The sequence below is a fragment of the Meriones unguiculatus genome, chromosome 15 (genome assembly GCF_030254825.1).
Source record: "Meriones unguiculatus strain TT.TT164.6M chromosome 15, Bangor_MerUng_6.1, whole genome shotgun sequence".
NCBI lineage: Eukaryota > Metazoa > Chordata > Mammalia > Rodentia > Muridae > Meriones > Meriones unguiculatus.
The window spans coordinates 3,147,936-3,165,387 of NC_083362.1; the positions used below are offsets into that span (position 1 = coordinate 3,147,936).

The following is a 17,452-nucleotide window of genomic DNA, read 5'->3' on the forward strand; positions in this document are numbered from 1 at the left end:
GGGGGGGTGCTGGGGGATGACAGTCAGTGACAAGGCCACGGGACCCTCCAGCCTGGGTCTCCCCAACCTTAGCTGTACAACTGGAAACAGAGAGAAGACGGGCGGCTCAGCTGGCCCTGGACCCAGCGAACAGCAGAGCAGAAAGAAACCCACCTGGCGTCCTAATTTCTGATGAAAACGCGCTTCCCGCCGCAGCGTCCCTGGGAGAAGGGTGGCTGGCACTCACTGTGCCACTGGAGCCCTACCAGGCTGACTGAAGAAACTCTGTCCAGTTTTAAAGTCAGCAGCAGCTAAAACAAGCGAGGGCATCATCGCTTGCTTCAACAAACGAGGAAGGATTCTTAGACAACATATATTATAATCCTCGTATTTCAAATAAACTGGTCAGCCGCACTGGAAACTTCCATAAACTATGTGTCCAGTGGGACCGTTTTCACGGTGTACATGCGGGAGGAAAAAACCGCCAGCAGAAAAATGGTTAATGCTAGCCTTCAAAGGAGGCTGGCCACAGCCCAGTGAGTAGGCTGGGGAAGTCTATAAAGGAGGCGCTGTGCCAAGGGGGCCAGACACTGCTGCTGGACGGCCACAAGCATTGCGAGCCTGCTCCCTTCTCGGCAGGTCTCTCTCCTTGGCCTCTCCCTTTGAACCCCTGCTGGGCGTCATGCCCAAGCTGCTGCAGGCCCAGGGTCAGGCCCCTGTGGGCGAGCTCCAGGTGCACCTCCAGGAGATGGACCAGTGACACGGTGGCACAGGTAAGATCACGCTTGTGCCCAGGTTCCGGGCCTGCGTCTGCTGGGCACCTCTCGCTGTGGTGGGACAGGAATGGTGGAAGAGCGGGCACTCCTTGGCCTCCGGGGACAGCATGCTCGGTGTGGCTGAGGCCGGGGTTCTGCCCGGTGCAGGCAGCAGCGTGCCCGGCTGCGCCCCTTAACAGCACGCTGCTGCCGTTCCTGGTCTGCCAAGGGAGGCTTGGTGGCTTAGAACTGTTCCAGGGACAGGGGCTTCGCAAGCCTTGCAGAAACCTGGCCTGTTTCCCCAGACCTGGACACACAACAGAAAATCGGGATACTAACAGTGATCACTGGACTAACTGAGCAGCAACTTAGAGGAAGGACAGAACCTGGGGTGTCCCTTCCGCCATGCTCCCACCAGAACGGTTGGTCAGGTCCAGGGAACAAGCTGCCTGAGGGCTCTGCCCCCCTTAGGCTGTGGCCTCTGAGTGTCAACATTACACACTCTGGGTGGGCGCTTTAACATTTTGAGGTTTTGTCTGTATGTTTGGGGGCAGGGTCTCACTACAGAGCCCTGACTAGCCTGAAACTCACGACACAGCCTGGGCTGGCCTTGAACTTAGAGCTCCCCCTGTCTTTGACTCCTTTGTGCTGGGATTAGCGTGTGCACCGGGCCCAGTTGTCTGAAGGGAGGCCCTCCACACTGTAGGTGGACTGTAGAGTGGCGCTTCCGTGGCTCAGATGGGCGCGACCCTGAAGGATGGGTTGCCCACACACCCACACTTCCAGGCCAGGATGTGGCCATGGCACTGAGCGGCCCCTCCTTCCCGTACTAAAGAATCTGGACTTCGGGAGAAAGGCCAATACACCTCTGGCTTGCTTTTGCTTCACCTCAAAACCAAATTCATCCCCGTGAGAAAAGCAACAGAGATGCATTTCCAGGAGCCAAGCCTGCTGGCTTTTTCTTACCCTGGCCGTGGTGAGAAAGTGGCGAGGAGCTGCGCCGCCCAGGGCAATGCGGACACTGAGTAGCATTCTGGTTTCCCCCAGCACACTCCCGCAGTGACAGCCCCGGGTCTCCAGTCACTGCCAGGGCTGCTGAAAACCTGGGCTATGCCACAGAGAACGCTGGGGCACAGAGGCCAGGAGGCTAGGAAACATCCCCAGCCACGAAGGACGAAACTCCGCTTCCCGGCTACAGCATCTGGGATGTTAGGTTTCACAGTGCTCTCTGCAAAGGACAAAATGCTTCTTTCCTTCCTCTCTCCCTCCCTCCCTCCTTTCCTTTCTTCCTTCCTTCCTTCCTTTTTCCCTGGGACGGGGGTCTCGGGCTGTTGCTGAGGAAGTCTCAAACGGCTGGGTCCAAGGGCCGGGGGGATGAGGAGTCATTCTCAACTCTTTAGTGACTTTGAGGACAGTCTGGACTACACGAGACCCTGCCTCAAAAAACAACGTGTGGGCCAGGCGATGGTGGTGCAGGCCCTTAATCCCGGGAGGCAGGCGGATCTCTGTGAGTTCAAGGCCAGCCTCAGTGAGTTCCAGGACAGCCACGGCTACAAGAGAAACCCTGTCTCAGGAAAAACAGAACAATACAGCTGTACGTGTGTGCATGCATGAGTGTGCATGCGCGCGTGTGTGCACATGTGGGAGAGTGTGTGTATGTATGAGTGCGTGCGTGTGCATGTGATGCTGAAGGTGGAACCCACAGCCCTCCTGTGCCAGGGAGATGTTCGACCACTGAGCTACATCCCAGTCCTCAAGTAACAGTTTTTATTCTTCACTTGTTTTCGTTTCTATCGGGGGGGGCAGGCGCTTATTCCCGGCACCCACGCTCGGTGCTGCCGCTAGTAAAAGAGCAAAACTTCTCTTCCCACTTTACTGCAAGAGGAAAAGCGGCTCCCGTGCCTTGGGCTTCTTGGACTACCTTTGAGAAAGGCTGGGTTTTTCCCTTCCCATGTCCCCTCTCTCTCCTGCAGCTGCTGAAGCTAACGGGACTTCCTGTCTCAGCAAACAGTAGTTTTCCTCAAATTCCCACACCACACATTCATGTCATTTCATGAGCCAGCGATGTGGCGGGGCCCGCTGCATCTCCCATGACTCACAGCCCGTCATCAATGCAAACCACCAACTGTGGACGCCCTTGGGGACCGAAAAGGACACTTCCACATCCTTCTCTTCTGCTGCAGCTCAGGGGCACCCTGAGCCAGGGTCCAGGCAGGCACCGCCATCCCTCCCGCACCACACCTGGCTCCCTCCGGATGCCGGAGGTTCTAGACGCCTAACCTTGCCGTGTCTGCCTCCACAGGTGCCCAGAGAGCGAGTGGGCAGCAGGGGGGGCTGCCCAGCCCCGCCCAGGCATCAGGCACCCTGTCCGCCCATCTGGTTTTCTGCGACTAACAGGCTCCAGGACGATCCTTTGCAAACGCCTGGCTCACTTGCAAGAGAATCACCTTTCTTGGTGAAGATGGAGCTGTCGCTAAGAACAGACTTCTGTGACCCTTTCAGCAGGCCCTGAAAGCGCCGAGGGAAGCCATGGATGCCTCTACTCCAGCCCAGAATGTCGGCATGGAGATCTACCTAGGCCCCGGGTGGCCAGCCCCTTCCAACGCCACCTCCCTGGCCCTCAACCTGTCCGTGCCGCCGCAGGGCGACGGCCTGGGGAACCTCACCGGGGACCTGTCCGAACACCAGCAGTACCTGATTGCCCTCTTCCTGTCCTGCCTCTACACCATCTTCCTCTTCCCCATCGGCTTCGTGGGCAACATCCTCATCCTGGTGGTGAACATCAGCTTCCGGGAGAAGATGGCCATCCCAGACCTGTACTTCATCAACCTGGCAGCCGCAGACCTCATCCTGGTGGTGGACTCGCTCATTGAGGTGTTCAACCTGGACGAGCAGTACTACGACATCGCGGTGCTCTGCACCTTCATGTCCCTCTTCCTGCAGATCAACATGTACAGCAGCGTCTTCTTCCTCACCTGGATGAGCTTCGACCGCTACCTGGCGCTGGCCAGGGCCATGCGCTGCGGCCTCCTCCGCACCAAGCACCACGCGCGCCTCAGCTGCGGCCTCATCTGGATGGCGTCGGTGTCCGCCACCCTGGTGCCCTTCACAGCCGTGCACCTGCGGCACACCGAGGAGGCCTGCTTCTGCTTTGCCGACGTCAGAGAGGTGCAGTGGCTGGAGGTCACCCTGGGCTTCATCGTGCCCTTCGCCATCATCGGCCTCTGCTACTCCCTCATCGTGCGGGCCCTGGTCCGGGCCCACCGGCACCGCGGCCTGCGCCCGCGCCGGCAGAAAGCCCTGCGGATGATCTTCGCCGTGGTCCTCGTCTTCTTCATCTGCTGGCTGCCGGAGAACATCTTCATCAGCGTTCACCTCCTGCAGTGGACGCAGCCAGGGGACACTCCCTGCAAGCAGTCCTTCCGCCACGCCTACCCCTTGACGGGCCACATCGTCAACCTCGCGGCCTTCTCCAACAGCTGCCTGAACCCCCTCATCTACAGCTTCCTGGGAGAGACCTTCAGGGACAAGCTGAGGCTGTACGTGGAGCAGACGACAAGCCTGCCAGCTCTGAACCGCTTCTGCCACGCCACGCTCAAGGCCGTCATTCCCGACAGCACGGAGCAGTCAGAGGTGAAGCTCAGCAGTGCTGTGTGAGGGGGACCTCCCGGACGGAGGAGGAACAGCCGGTGCTCAGGAGCTGCGCACCTGGCCCAGGCGGTGGCTAGCCCCGTGGCTTGGGGAACGCCACAATGCTGGGTCATCTCTGGCTGCAGGGATCCTTCCTGACTGTCCGGCTCATGTTGATGCCATCCAGATTCAAGGGCCCGAGGCAGCAGGTCACATGACATTGACCTCTGACCTCAAACGGCACCTCGAAGGCCTGCTGCCTGGTTGTCTCTCCATAGCCTCTGTCCCCAGAAGACAACTCTGCTGTGATAGGCAGCCAGAAGGATAGGCCACCCGACGGGGGCACCAGTCACACTTCTGCTCCGGGCCTGCCACGCGGGTGGAGGAGGCTAGAGACAGGGTGTATGACCCAGACCCAAACTGGCTACATTTCCTTTGCTTGTGATATATAACTGACCATGCACATGCTGTCCAGTACAGCAAACCTTAAGACACCGGAGCCTTCTTCCTGTCCTCCAGAAGGCCTCGGGTCATCCCAGACGCCACTCCTAACTCCTGAGTGGCCAGCATATCCGAGCTGAGAAAGGCCCTTTAACAAACCGCCCGGCTGCTCTGGGATGCCCCCCCCCACACACACACACAATGCCTGTTTACAAAGGTGTCTGCCGATGTGGAGGTGGAAGGCTGGGGGTGCTCTGTGCGGGTCAGTGGGTGCCGCAGTGAGTGTGGGGCTGAGGGACTCGCCTCCACAGAAAACAAAACTGGGAGCCGTGAGATGTAAGTGGACCTCATTAAAATGTAAAAAAGAAAGAGAAATCGGTGTTCATTCAGTGCCTGTGAATAAAGCGCAGTCACTTGGCGACTCTTCTGTGCTCTGCGCTTCTTTCGGCAGTGAGGAGGCATGGGTAAGGAGGCATGGGTGAGGGAAGCACACCAGTACAGGTGGCCCACAGCCTCACACACCTGTGTGCCACTCTCAGCACCCGCCTGCGCACCAACGGTCACCCCAGCCTGCTGGCTACACCTGGCACTTCTGGGTGCCACATCCTGTGTTTCACCTGGGCACCAAACGTGGCTTCCCTGTAACTCACACTGACAGTCACACTTTGCCTCAGTCAGGGGTCTGCACAGGACGGCTATCTGTCCCATCCCTAGGAGACTCCGGACTGTGATGCATGCCCAGGGCTAGGAGTCACAGGGCATGCCTGGGGCCAGGACAGAGGGACTCTCTGGCCCTGCATCACAGGCTCAGCCTCCACTCCCGACCACCCCCCTGGGAAGCTGCCCATGGTGGAGGCCCACTGCTCTAGCCGAGGACCCTGGGGTCTCTAGACCCTAGAGTGTAGGAGCTGGGGCAGGACCTTAGGGGAACACATGAGGTAACATGGCGGTGACAGAAATGACTCGCTTTGTCTCTAAAGAATATGCTATTTTCCATTCAAACCTATGACCCTGCTTTTTTATTTTGATAACAAGCTGTATTTGTAGATAAGCCTAAGTGAAAAGGTAGGTGATATTTAAGGCATTAAGTTAAATATTAAAGGTATTTAATTATCTTTCCAGATATTTAAGAACAGTATCTGGAAAGAGAACAGGAAGTTTAGTGGACTTGGCAGGGCCAAGAGTCAGCCAACTACACAGGACACAGATTCCCTCTGCCTCGGTGCTCTGCAGGGTGGCATGGCTGCCAGCCTGGAGTGAGTCCCTGCTGAGAACAAGTCTTCAAGAACCAGAGCATCTGTCCCCAGCTTTCACCAGAGCCCTGTGCAGGGCTGGCTTTCTACCCGGGCAGGACGTGAGGTCGAGTCACCTCCAGGATGCGGCCGGTGAAGAAGCAGCTGGTGTGTGCCTCTGTCTTACAGACCTCCACAACTCAGGTAGGAGTGCTCGACTCCACTCCAGCCAAGCCTCCAAGGTGCGCAGAGCTCATGCCGCCCTTGCCAAACCAAGAGGTGTAAGACCTCGTCAGCAGCCTCGGAGCCCCGATGATGCGGGCAGCTCTGACTCGGCTCCTACGGACAGGCGCAAGGCGGGGCTTACAGTGGAGGCTGGCGAGTGAGGCTGCAAACCCTGATGGGGTGACATCACTGTACATGCTGCAAGCTGCCTCGCTTGACCTCAGTGATGGTGACAGAAACAGACCCCTGCCCGTTCCAAGTCACGGAAGAAGGCAAGGCTGGGCTGCAACTTTCCAAATGTGCCTACGTGAGAGGCATCTTTCCGGCTGTCCTCGGGCCAGTGTGAGGCACAGATGTCTGAAATCAGCTCTGGCTAGGGAGGTAGCCAAGGCCTGGGAAAGAGGACAACAGCCCCCTGGGGCCCCTGTGCATATCATATAGAGAAAAAACTAGGTGCTCAGAGTCTGTGAACGCTCAGAACCATGGACGACAGAGGATGGGGCTGGGAACAGAACCTCACCCTCCAGTACCCACACTGTCTCTACAGAGCACTTGGCAGCTCTGTGACAGGGAAGAAAGAGCCTGGGCAGCCGGGGAGCCAGCGCACCCAGAGGGCAGCCAGGGTCACCCTTTCCTCTTTACAGCTACACCACCAGGGCCGACAATTCACCGCACCTGTGTGAAATCCTAGAACACCTCTCAAGAGACAGCACCCCTTCCCAGTCCTCCTACAGGACAGGCCCGCTCTTTGCTGCCCATGGCCGCAGCCCAACATAATGCCACCTCCTCTCTGCGGCTCCTGAGCAGAGGCTTCGGCAAGCTAGGTTCCGACAGGCTGGAGGCAGACAGGGTCGGAACCCAGCTCCTGCCTCCTCTGTGCCTCAAAGCACACTTGCCATCCGCAGACGTGAGAACTGCTCTGGGGATGGGTGGGGTGGATGACCCAGCCCCAGGCAGGGTGGCCAAAAGGGTAAGGCGAGGCAGAAGGCTGAACCTAGGGGGACGGGGCAGGGCAGAGGTGGCTGGCTCTTTGGGGCCCCGTGCAGCCCATTTGACCCCCCCTCAAGAGTGTGTCCGGGAGCTGAGCTGAGGCTAACACAATTATTCTTGGCAGGAACACCACAAGATAAAATCAAGGCGTTTTAATTGCACTGCTGTTTCCTGGTAACCTGGCTCGCTCCTGCGGACAAATGTAGTTCAGACCCTAGGAGGAGCAGAGGCAGCCACCGTGGGCACAGAAAACCTGCTTAGAACTGGAAACCGCTCCATCACCTTCTCATAGCTCAATAATGCGCTCCGCCTGCACCCCAGCCCACCCGCCCTCCCGGGCCCCGGCCAGCAAGACCTGAGCTACAATTCATTGTCTCCTCCCTGCTTCCGAGGGACAGAGGGGGCCAGCCGCCCAGCTGCGAGGGAGCGGCTCCTGACACACACAAAGGACAATCGGCAAGCTTGACAGCACACTTGTCTTTTGGGGTTCTCCCCCCAAAGGCCTATGGAGTGGCGCAGTGTGGGCGCTCTTCGGCCGCAGTCCTGAACACGAACCACGAGCACACAGCAGCCTCCCCTCCACTCCTTGGCAACACTTGGGAAATTCAGTCCCGAGCGTCTCTGCTTCATTAATGCTTTTTAAAAATTTGTGTGCACATGTGTATGGTGTCAGCAGGGGGTGGGAGATGGGAAGTTGCTTGTGTGGAGGTCAGAGGCCAATTTAGGATGTCTTCCCCTAATCGAACTCGATAATAAAGATCTTTATTTTTTTTTCAGACAGAGTCTCTCACTGAGCGGTGACGCCAGGGATCTGCCTGTACACACACACACACACACACACACACACACACACACACACACACGTACACCTGGCCCCTTAGAGACCTGGCATGTTCAGGGTGGGAGCGCTGGAGCATGTGGTTCTCAGTGAGAAAGGCTCTGGAAGGACAGGGTCACACCCAGGACAGAGTAGATGGCCTCAGGTCCTCCCATGGGCCAAACTGGGATGATCTGAGCATCAGGGTAATTAAGAGGAGTCAACAGCTACAAACAGTTATAGACTATTAAGGAGCAACCATGACTCCATCCAGTAATAACAGGATAAATATAACTTACATAATAAATACAATGTAATAAGAAGCCAAGTAATGAGCCAGAGCATGGGCACTGGGAAGAGGAGGCAGCCTATGGGAAGAGCTGGCGGGCAGGAGAGGGGATCCGGAGTAAGCCCAGTCCCTCAGCAGCCTTCCCAAGGGCTCACTCATGTGGCCACAAGCCCCCTGGTGAGGGAGCGAGGCACCTGCAAAGCCCAACTTATTAGAGCAGGGAGCTCCCACGGCGCGGCCCCTCCTGGGTGGTCACACTGGAATCATGGAGGACAGGGCGTCTGGACATTGGAGAGAGGCAGGGATGCACACACCTGATCCAACCGGACAACATCAGGGAAACCAAAGCGGTGATGAGGAGCCGGCGCACACCACAGGGATACAACAAAGACTGAGTTCAAGTGAAAAGGGGCGTGGAATGCAATGCAAGATCCCCAGTCAAAAAAAAAAAAAAAGGGGGTGGGTGGGGGTGAGGGAGGGCTGGAGCCCCAGTGGGATGGGCTACAACCAGGGCATGATGCACGAGGCACATCTGTAATCGCGGCACATGGGAGGTGGGGGCAGGAAGGACAGGCATCCAGGTCCAGCCTGGGTCACACAGCCCGTCTCAAACAAACAAACGCACGCCTCAAAGGCTGCTGGGGAGCTTAAGGTTGGGTACCAAGGCCCAGTTTCCTGAGCCCGCCTCGTGCTGTACAATGCAACTACTTTCCGCACCCTCGGCAACCAGTGAGACAGCCAAAGGTAAAGGACATTCTGGGGCCGAGATAGCTCAGAGGGTCAAAACGCTTGCTGCCTAAGCATGAGGACGTGAGTTCAAGCCACAGCACCGATGTGAAAAGCCAAGCCTTACTCACGTGCCTTACCCAGGGCGGGCGGGGAAGTGGCAGCATGACACGGGGTGACACCCTCGTCGGGAAGCTGCTCTGCGCTGGACTCTCCTTATGCACGTCCTTCTCTGCGGAGCCACCCCACCCTCGCCTGGCTCTGCGGTCCCTTCCACGCCGAGGAGAGCCACCTACGCTGCTTGCACTTGCCGTTAGCAGCTGCAAAGCGTGTTCTGAACAAGGGCAGCTTAAGCCTTCTGGAATCCCCGAAGCCATCCTCCAGCATTTACTGGGAAGCTCCTAATTAAAGTTTTCTCTTCTCACTTACTGCCTGGTAATGCCAGCTTTATTTTCTCTTTCACAGTGGGAAACTAATTATCCAGGGTGCCTTTCCATAGGCTTTTCAATTAAAAACAGGGGGAAAGCACGTTGGTAAAATGAAAGTGGGGGGCGGGCAGTCATTCTCTGCATTCACTCACACAGAGGCAGAGGCCAGTTCTCTGTCCCGGAGGGCAGGCTCTCCAGGGAGGCAGGACACCTATCCACAGTGGCTCAGCCAGCTAGCAGCCCAGGGCCAAGACTGATGGCCCAGCCATTGCTGTCCAGCAGCAAGGTTCAGAAGAAGGCCAGTCACACCCCTCACTCTGCAAGGCCGACGCCTCCCTGGGGATAACACCGCTGAAGACTCGGGTGGAGAGGGAGATGCGACCATCCATCCGCACCCCTGGGACTGGCCAACACTAGGAGAAAACGGAGCATGCCACCCCGGGGAGCTGCCCCTGGTGGGAACGCCAGCTTCCCTCAGACCGGAGAAGGGCTCCTACTGTACCAAGCAGGCCAGGAATGGTGGTGCATGGAGGCTGAGGCAGGAGGACTTTGAGTTTGAGGTCAACCTGGCTCAGAAAACCAAGGGCTTGGGTGGGAAGTGGGCTCTTGATAAAGTGTTTGCTTTGCAAGCACAAGGTCCCGAGTTTCATACTTAACAAAGCCAGGCATGGTGGCCTACATTTGTTATCCCGGCACGGGACACTCCATCACACCCCAAGTGTCCGTCACTCTGGGAAGCCATCTCTAAAGGCATCTTGCTCACCAGGCACAGACTGAGGGTCAGGAGAACACTCGAGCCTGGAAGTGCTTGGGTTGGCATGCCCTCAGGGAATGAGTCCTGGGCAGAAGGTCAGGGGTGCTGAGAAGTGAGGGCAAAAGGCTCCTCAGAGCTGGACAGACCCTTCCAGCCCCAGATGAGCTGCCGGACGGCCAAGGCAACTTGCTTGGCACAGCAGAAGCCTAGAGGCACATCACAGGTGCCCTCTCGCAGACACATGAGAGAGCGTGCGCGCGCACACACACACACACACACACACACACACACACACACACACACAGAAGGGTGCTCATGCGCACACTACAGCTCAGTGTTCTCACACGTCCAACCTGGTGGCGGAGGGATACGTCATCTGCTGGGCTAATCTGCCTGCAGCCATTGTGCAGAGGGTGGGGGCCCATTTGAAAGCCACAGGAACAGGGAACAAAAAAGGCCCCAAACCAGCCTGTGTCCTACCCTGGGGTGGGATCCACCCGAAACTTATCACAAGAAGTCAGCTGTGGGTCCTGGAGCCGTCCCAGCTGTGCGCCCAGGGAGCTGGCTCCACTGAGGGCTAATGCGTCCCTTGGGAGAAGACACAATGGAGTAAGTGGCAGCTAAGCCCGAGGCCTCCTCCTCTCCCCTCCCCCACAGCCAGGGCCTCCTCTCCGGGATTCCTCATGGGATCTGTCCTCCCCAGACAGCTGCAGCATCATGACAGTGCAGGGCTGACATGGGCTAGGACAGTCCCAGCCCAGAGCCTGCATGGAGCCACCTCACGGAGCACGCACTCAGAGGAGGCCTGGGTTTCTTGTCCTGCAGGCTCCGGCAGCCCCACCAACATCAACAGAACAGAAGTTATGCAGGGCGCTCAGGCCTCAGAAACTCAGTCCTCCTCACCCCTGAAAGAGCACCCTTCAGAAATGGAGAGAGGAGCAGAGGCTGCCCCCCTCCCACACCCAAGCCGTGGCTAAGCCGGCTGAATCCACAGTCACCAGCCTGGGCTTTGTCTCATGGAAACCCTTCTCCAGGAGGTGACTAGCCAGGAAACACCCCTGGTTCAAACGTGGCGGCCTCTAACAAGGCAGGGCACCCCTTCAGTAGGTGGGCAACGCACTCGAGCGGGCACACGCGCACACACACACACACACACACACACACACACACACACACACACACACGAATGCCTTAAAGGCATAGCATCCAGGTTGATTTTCGGAAGCAAGCTCCCAGGGCTGGCCATCCGAGCAGGCATCAGGAGAGCCCGGACACCTCCAGCCTTCTAACGTGTGTGCACATGCATACACACACAGTGTCATGCACAGGCAGGCACACATGGGTACAAAGCCGTTTGTCTGGCATGGACACACACAGGCACAAACCTATTCCCATACACTCAGGCGAACGCACGCGCACACACACACACACACACACACACACACACACACAGAGGCACAAACCTATTCCCATGCACTCAGGCACACACACACACACACACACACACACACACACACACACACACCACACACACAGGCACCCAGAGCCCAGGATGAAATGCTATTCGAGCACACATGGTTAAAGAGCCCGGCCAACTCAGCGTTGTCAAGGCAACAGCACATCCTGCACTCTGCTGCTGTAGCAACGTGAACTCACACAACCCCAGTTTGGGGAACAGTGTGGGGGGTGGGTGAGATTCTCCCAACAGCACCTGCCAGCCCCTTCCTGCCAGTCACACCCTTTGAGCCCCCTCCCCCGTGCGGGTGGCACCTGTCACCTGGAGTGGCTAACATGCAGAATTCAGCTGAAGACACAGGCCTCTTCTCTAGGAATGTCTTCTGGTTAGTCCCTGACCCTTTCTGCTCTCATTTTACATTTCCTTTCAGAACGGCCGGAGGTGGCATGGAGGAGGCAGCCTGGCCAAGCAGCAGGACCTGTGGCCCTAGCCTAACACCCTCGACCAGCAGTGACCAGTTGGTGGGCGCTGAGTAAGTGGCCAGAAGGCTGCAGTGGCCGGATGAGCTCACTCTGCTGGCTAACCTAGCAGACATAGAGTCACAGGGTGAAACATCCCCGAGAGGCCTGTGTGCCCACACACACGGGAGCGTGCACACAGCACTGCCCAGCGCCACACATCTACCGGCTCAGAAGGAACAGAATGGCGGATGAAACTGAACCACCCAGATCTGCAACAGCAAGCAAGCCTAAGATACAGGAGGCGGAGCCAAAAAAGCTTAAGAAGGGGGTGGGGGCTTAACAGGCTGTCACCACGAGAAGCCCAGGTACAGTGGAAGCTGAGCTGTGCCGCTGGACACGCACCCCTGGAGGCAATGCGTGGGCTGACCGACGCAGCTCTGTCCTTGGCTGGGCTGGGCTCAGGAAGCCGCTGTTTGCTCCTGTGAAGTTTTTAAAGTGAGGAGCGCCCAGGGCACTGCTCCAGTACCAGCTCAATTGTGTTCAAACTGATGCTCAGTTCAGAGCCGAGGCCCACACGCACATCGCTGACCCTGCTGGCATGCCAGGGTCTCACTCCTTCAGGAAAGCCAAAGCGACGTCAAAGCACAGCCCACCTTCCACAAACCCGAAGTCTGAAGGGCCGCTAGAAAGACACGTGGTTCCAGTAAAGCCAGACAGGCCTGGAAACTCCTTGGGCCGGCGGAGGGGAAGGAGAGACCATGGTCCACTCTGAGTTACCTAACCAGCCTCAGGGCCTCTCAAGCTTCGTAGCCTTGCAGGAGTGTGGGTGCAGAGACCTTTCTTCAGCTTCCCGGGTGTCACCCTGCTGCCACCCCTAAGGGGACACTGTCATCACAGTAGCACAGAACTGAAGACTCTTCCAAGCTCTCAGCAGCTCAGCCCCAAATATCAGCCTGGACTTTTGGCTTCCCCTCCGCTATGGGCAGGCAATTCCCCCTTTAAAACACATGAAACCCAACTGGAGAGATGGCCCAGGCAGTAAAGCCATGGCCAGGGAAGCATGATGCCTGAGCTGGGATGCCCAGCACTTAGTCAACAGCCGGTGTGTTGGCTGGAATGGCGGGGACCGGAGGATTTCTTTGGCTCACTGGCAACCAGTCTTGCTGGGTCAGTGAACTGCAGGTTCAGTGAGAAGACCTTACCTCACATAAATAACAATTATGATGAGAGAGTCCGGTGAGATAGCTCAGTAAAAGTGCTTGCCACCCAAGCACGAGTGCCTGACTTTGGATGCCCGACACCCACATAAAAAGTTAGGTGTGACATGTTCGTGTAATCCTAGCACCGGGGAAGCGGAGACAGGAAGATCCCTGGGGCTTGCTGGCCAGCCAGTCGAGTCAAATCCATGAGCTGTAGGTTCAGGGAGAGAACCTGTCTCAAATTAACTAATTAAGAGGGGCTGGCAAGATGGCTCAGCGAAGTTCCTACTGCTGTTGCTGAGGTCCTGAGCTTGGTTCCCAACATCACAGTGAGTGGTTCACAACCGCTGTTTCTCCAGGTCCAGGGGATCACCCTCTTCTGGACTCCAAAGACACCTCTCTCTCTCTCTCTCTCTCTCTCTCTCTCTCTCTCTCTCTCTCCCCTAAAAAGTAAAGATGAAATCTTAATAGGAAGGTGGAGAATGATTTTGGAAGGCACCCATGTCCTTTACACGGAGGCTCACCTCCAGGATGAGATGTCTCGGCGCCTGTGTCCACCAGGGAAAAGGAGCCCCCCAATTTGCTCCTTACAGTTCTATCTCCTCATCTCCATTTTTGGGGTAGAGCTAATTTCAAACTCTAAGTACCCGGGATGACCAGGACCGACTGACCCTCCTCTACCCACCCCCGTGCTGTGATAACAGCATCCGCACGCTGGCTGGGGAGGGAACTCAGGGCCGCCTGCTCCCCAGGCCGGGGCCTCACTCTCAGCGATGTCACACCCCAGCCCTGGTTCTAGTAAAGTCCGACACAGCAATCTCATATCTGAGCAAAGTGACAGAGTAGTGCTGCGGGCACAACTGTTTGTCCTAGGAGGGACAGAAAATACCACAGACTGGATTTCTGACAAAACATGAGCGGCAAGGAAAAGTCAGTTTATATGCATGAAACATCGCCAGCCTTTGTCCCTCGATGCAAATCCACACTTCCCTCCAGACACGCTGGCGACACGCGCTGGAGGGAACCCGGACAGAAGCAGCCGCACAAGGACCCACGGGGCAGCTGGGCGAAGAGCTGCCCCAGGAGGCCAACAGGACGTCAGCGGGCAGGAGCCTGGCGCAGCAGGGCACAGCTGGCACTGGGTCAGGAGGGATGCGCACGCACACACACACACCTCCCGGCAGCACCTGTCCCACGGGGGCGGAACAACACGACATCACCTGGGAAAATGCATTTTGGAGCCACCGAGATGGGGTGGCAGGTCACGGTGCTTGCCCCATAAGCCCAACACCCGGGTCTGACCTCCTAGACCCAATGTGACCCTGAAGGAGAGCACCGACTCAACAAAGTTATCCCCTGACCACACGTGCTGTGGCATGGTTAGCTCGTACACACACAAGTGTGCACACACACACAAATGATAGTGATTACTTTTTTCAAAGCAGTCTCGGAGCACCTGAGCTGAGAGAGCTGTCATCCCAACCCGCCCTTGAGTCACACTTCTAGTTCCCGGTGGCACAGGCTGGACTTTAGACCTGCTCAAGCTCGATTTCCCAAGCCGGGAGCTGGTCGGACGCTTTCACTTACGACCTAATTTAATAATAGCAAATGCATTCCTACTGCTCAGCCGGGGGTGTGGGGGAGGGCAGAGAAACCGGGCGCCCTGGGGCAGGAGCTGAACAAGGTTCAAACGTCCTAACTGCCGATGTTATAAGTCTTTATTGTGGATTTATTTTCAGTGTGAAGTATGTGTGGAAGCCAGAAATCGACGGTGGGTCTGCTCCTCAAGCATTCCCCCCTTGCTGTTTTTAGACAGGGTCTCTCCCTGGACCCTGTGCTCAGCAATTCAGCGTAACGAGGCAGCCAGTGAGCCCCAGGATTCTCCCATCTACTCTCCCGGCCCTGGGCTTCCAGGCACACACCACCATGTCTGGACTTTTAAATGGGTGCCAAACCTAGGTCCTCATGCTTACACACCTGTACACATGTATAAGCACCTTCCAGAACGAGCCATCTCCCAACCTTAAGCTCTTCTTTAAAGTGAGGTAGGGTAGTTTTTTGACAGTTGTCCCTTCTCCAGCATCCCGATGGCCTTCAGAGAAGGCGTCACAGGGCCAGCTGGAATGCCCCATTACAGCCGGTTTCTGCCGACAAGCCACCAACACTCTGCCACTGGCAGTCCAGGTGCAAACAGCTCGGGCCAGCTGTCAGTGACCTCTCAATGGGCAGCCTTTCCTACCCAGGACGGAGGGGTGTGCCCGCCAGGTAGCTCCATGAAAGCCGGGACTGGTGGAAACAGGCTTCATCTGCATAAAGGTTCACTGTGATTGGTGCAGACAGCCCTCTATGGCTATAGAAGCAGGCTGGTAGGCACTTTGGGGCATGCCCAAAGATGCCCCCTCACCACCACCCAGCAGCTTCCGGTGGTATAGCTTTAGGCCAGGAAGGGCTTCTCTCCAGCACTAGTCTTTCTTCATCCTTAGGAGAATGGGCTGGGCTGGTATCACAAAGAAAGGAAACCAGCAGTGACATCAGAGGCTAAAGAGCTCTGCTGAGTGGCCGGGCAGACACCACAGGAGCGGAGGTGAAGACAGTGAAGGCTGGGCAGAGCTGAGGGTGAGACACCTCACGCCCTGGTGGCTGGCACCCCAGAGAGCTGCCAAGCCTCAAGTGCTGGCAGCCCTGTTACCTGAGACCCAAGGGCTCTGCAAGCCTGTCCCTGTGGGTCAAAAGGTCCCGATAACCAAGACCTGCATGAGAGCTGGAACTGCGCAGGGCCACCCCTGCTACTGCCTGCTGCCACCACCACCCAACCCTGCCAGGAGCCCAGAAGCCACCAGTATCTGAGCGGAATAACCAAGAGTGAGAATCCCCAGGCAAAAGGGAATCTCTGGCTTCTAGAAAGTTTGGAACACCAAGCCTCCATATCTGCCTGTCCAGCTCCTGGCCTTGGACGTCTGAGGGGTGAGGACAGATCTTGTAAGGGTGCCAGGCTTGGGAACCTCAGTATCACCTGTAACTGGTCCCATGCTATCATCTCCTGTGTCCCCTCTTAGGAGTCCAGCAATCAGCCGAACGGCCTGAACCAAGGCCACAGAGCCTGCCACAAGGGCGCCCAGCTGTTCTGAGCACAGGCAGGGCTCCTGCCCAGGGCCATGGAACCAGGAGGAAACACTCATGGCAAGGCCCAGTCCGCTTTGGCTTTAACAGTCCTCGAGGAGGGCGCCAGCTGACACCCTTGGCCTGTTAGGGCCTAGCACACCTAGGAGAGGAAGCTCTGAGCAAGCCTGCCAGGTCTAGGCGGGGCTGAGATGAGGGTTACACCGACTGAAACTCTCACACTAATTCTAACTTCTTACTCATCCCACCTCAGGAGCGGGGATGAGCAAAAAGGATAAGATAAAAAGTGAAATAAAAAGTAAAAAGAGGTGGTGGTGCACACCCGTGATCCCAGCACTCAGGAGGCAGAGGCAGGCAGATCTCTATGAGTTCGAGGCCAGCCTGGTCTACAAAGTGAGTTCTAGGACAGCCAGGGCTACACAGAGAAACCCTGTCTGGAAAAATAAAAACAAACAAGGGAACAAGTAGAAAAAAAACACTCATCCAGCTTCCTGACTCCAGATGCAAAATGTGAGCAGCTGCCTCCTTCTGCCTCCATGCCTTCCCTACTGTGACGACACTCAAACCAGGAGCCAGATAAACCCTTCCTCCCTCACGTGGCTTCTGGGGGACATTTCACCACAGCAAGGGAACAACACCCATCACCAGGGAATGCTGAAAGAACGTCCACCCACCATGGAGAGGTTAGTGGCCTCGGGAGGCTTAACAGGCTCCCGAAGGCCACACCTTCCCCATACTCAGTCAGACATCTACGTGACCCTGAGGCCCAGTCTCACTCGGACAAGCACCTGTCACACCCAGACGGCAACTGGGCAGTGAAAAGCAGCCCTCATCAAGTTGCCAAAAGCTCCCGACAGGGCACCCACTGGGCTTGCCAGTAGCCATTCCTGGAGCTACGCAAGCAAAGCCAGACACAGCCGGTCCGTGCTCTGAACAGCGGGAGATGCGAG

At 57.0% G+C, this 17,452-nt stretch overlaps 2 protein-coding genes across 5 annotated transcripts in view; one reads left to right on the top strand and one right to left on the bottom strand.

Moving 5' to 3' along the window:
- The window catches only part of C15H7orf50 (chromosome 15 C7orf50 homolog), a 96,121-nt gene that overhangs the window by 61,694 nt on the left and 16,975 nt on the right, over positions 1-17,452 (bottom strand). Inside the window, exon 1 of one of the 3 annotated variants that reach the window (XM_060367983.1) lies at positions 9,225-9,266. The exons of the other annotated variants lie outside the window; for them this stretch is intronic. Coding sequence (XP_060223966.1) covers positions 9,225-9,251 — 27 coding nt within the window. The 5' untranslated portion in view covers positions 9,252-9,266. Of the gene's footprint in view, positions 1-9,224; positions 9,267-17,452 lie in introns of those variants that run through there. 3 annotated transcript variants of the gene reach the window in all.
- On the top strand, positions 574-8,028 carry Gper1 (G protein-coupled estrogen receptor 1). Of its 2 annotated transcripts, XR_009586369.1 has the most exons (3): positions 574-752; positions 3,037-6,241; positions 7,377-8,028. XR_009586369.1 is itself a non-coding variant. In XM_021640730.2 (2 exons), exon 2 carries the CDS (start codon positions 3,264-3,266, stop codon positions 4,389-4,391), a length of 1,128 nt encoding a protein of 375 aa, XP_021496405.1. In that variant the 5' UTR covers positions 574-752; positions 3,037-3,263; the 3' UTR covers positions 4,392-8,028. The 2 variants fall into 2 exon arrangements, 1 of the variants encoding a protein (XP_021496405.1); XM_021640730.2 differs by having other exon boundaries at positions 3,037-8,028.

Bases quoted from the DNA above. Each gene is read 5' to 3' on its own strand.
- Gper1 (XM_021640730.2), top strand. From the start codon at position 3,264: ATGGATGCCTCTACTCCAGCCCAGAATGTCGGCATGGAGATCTACCTA.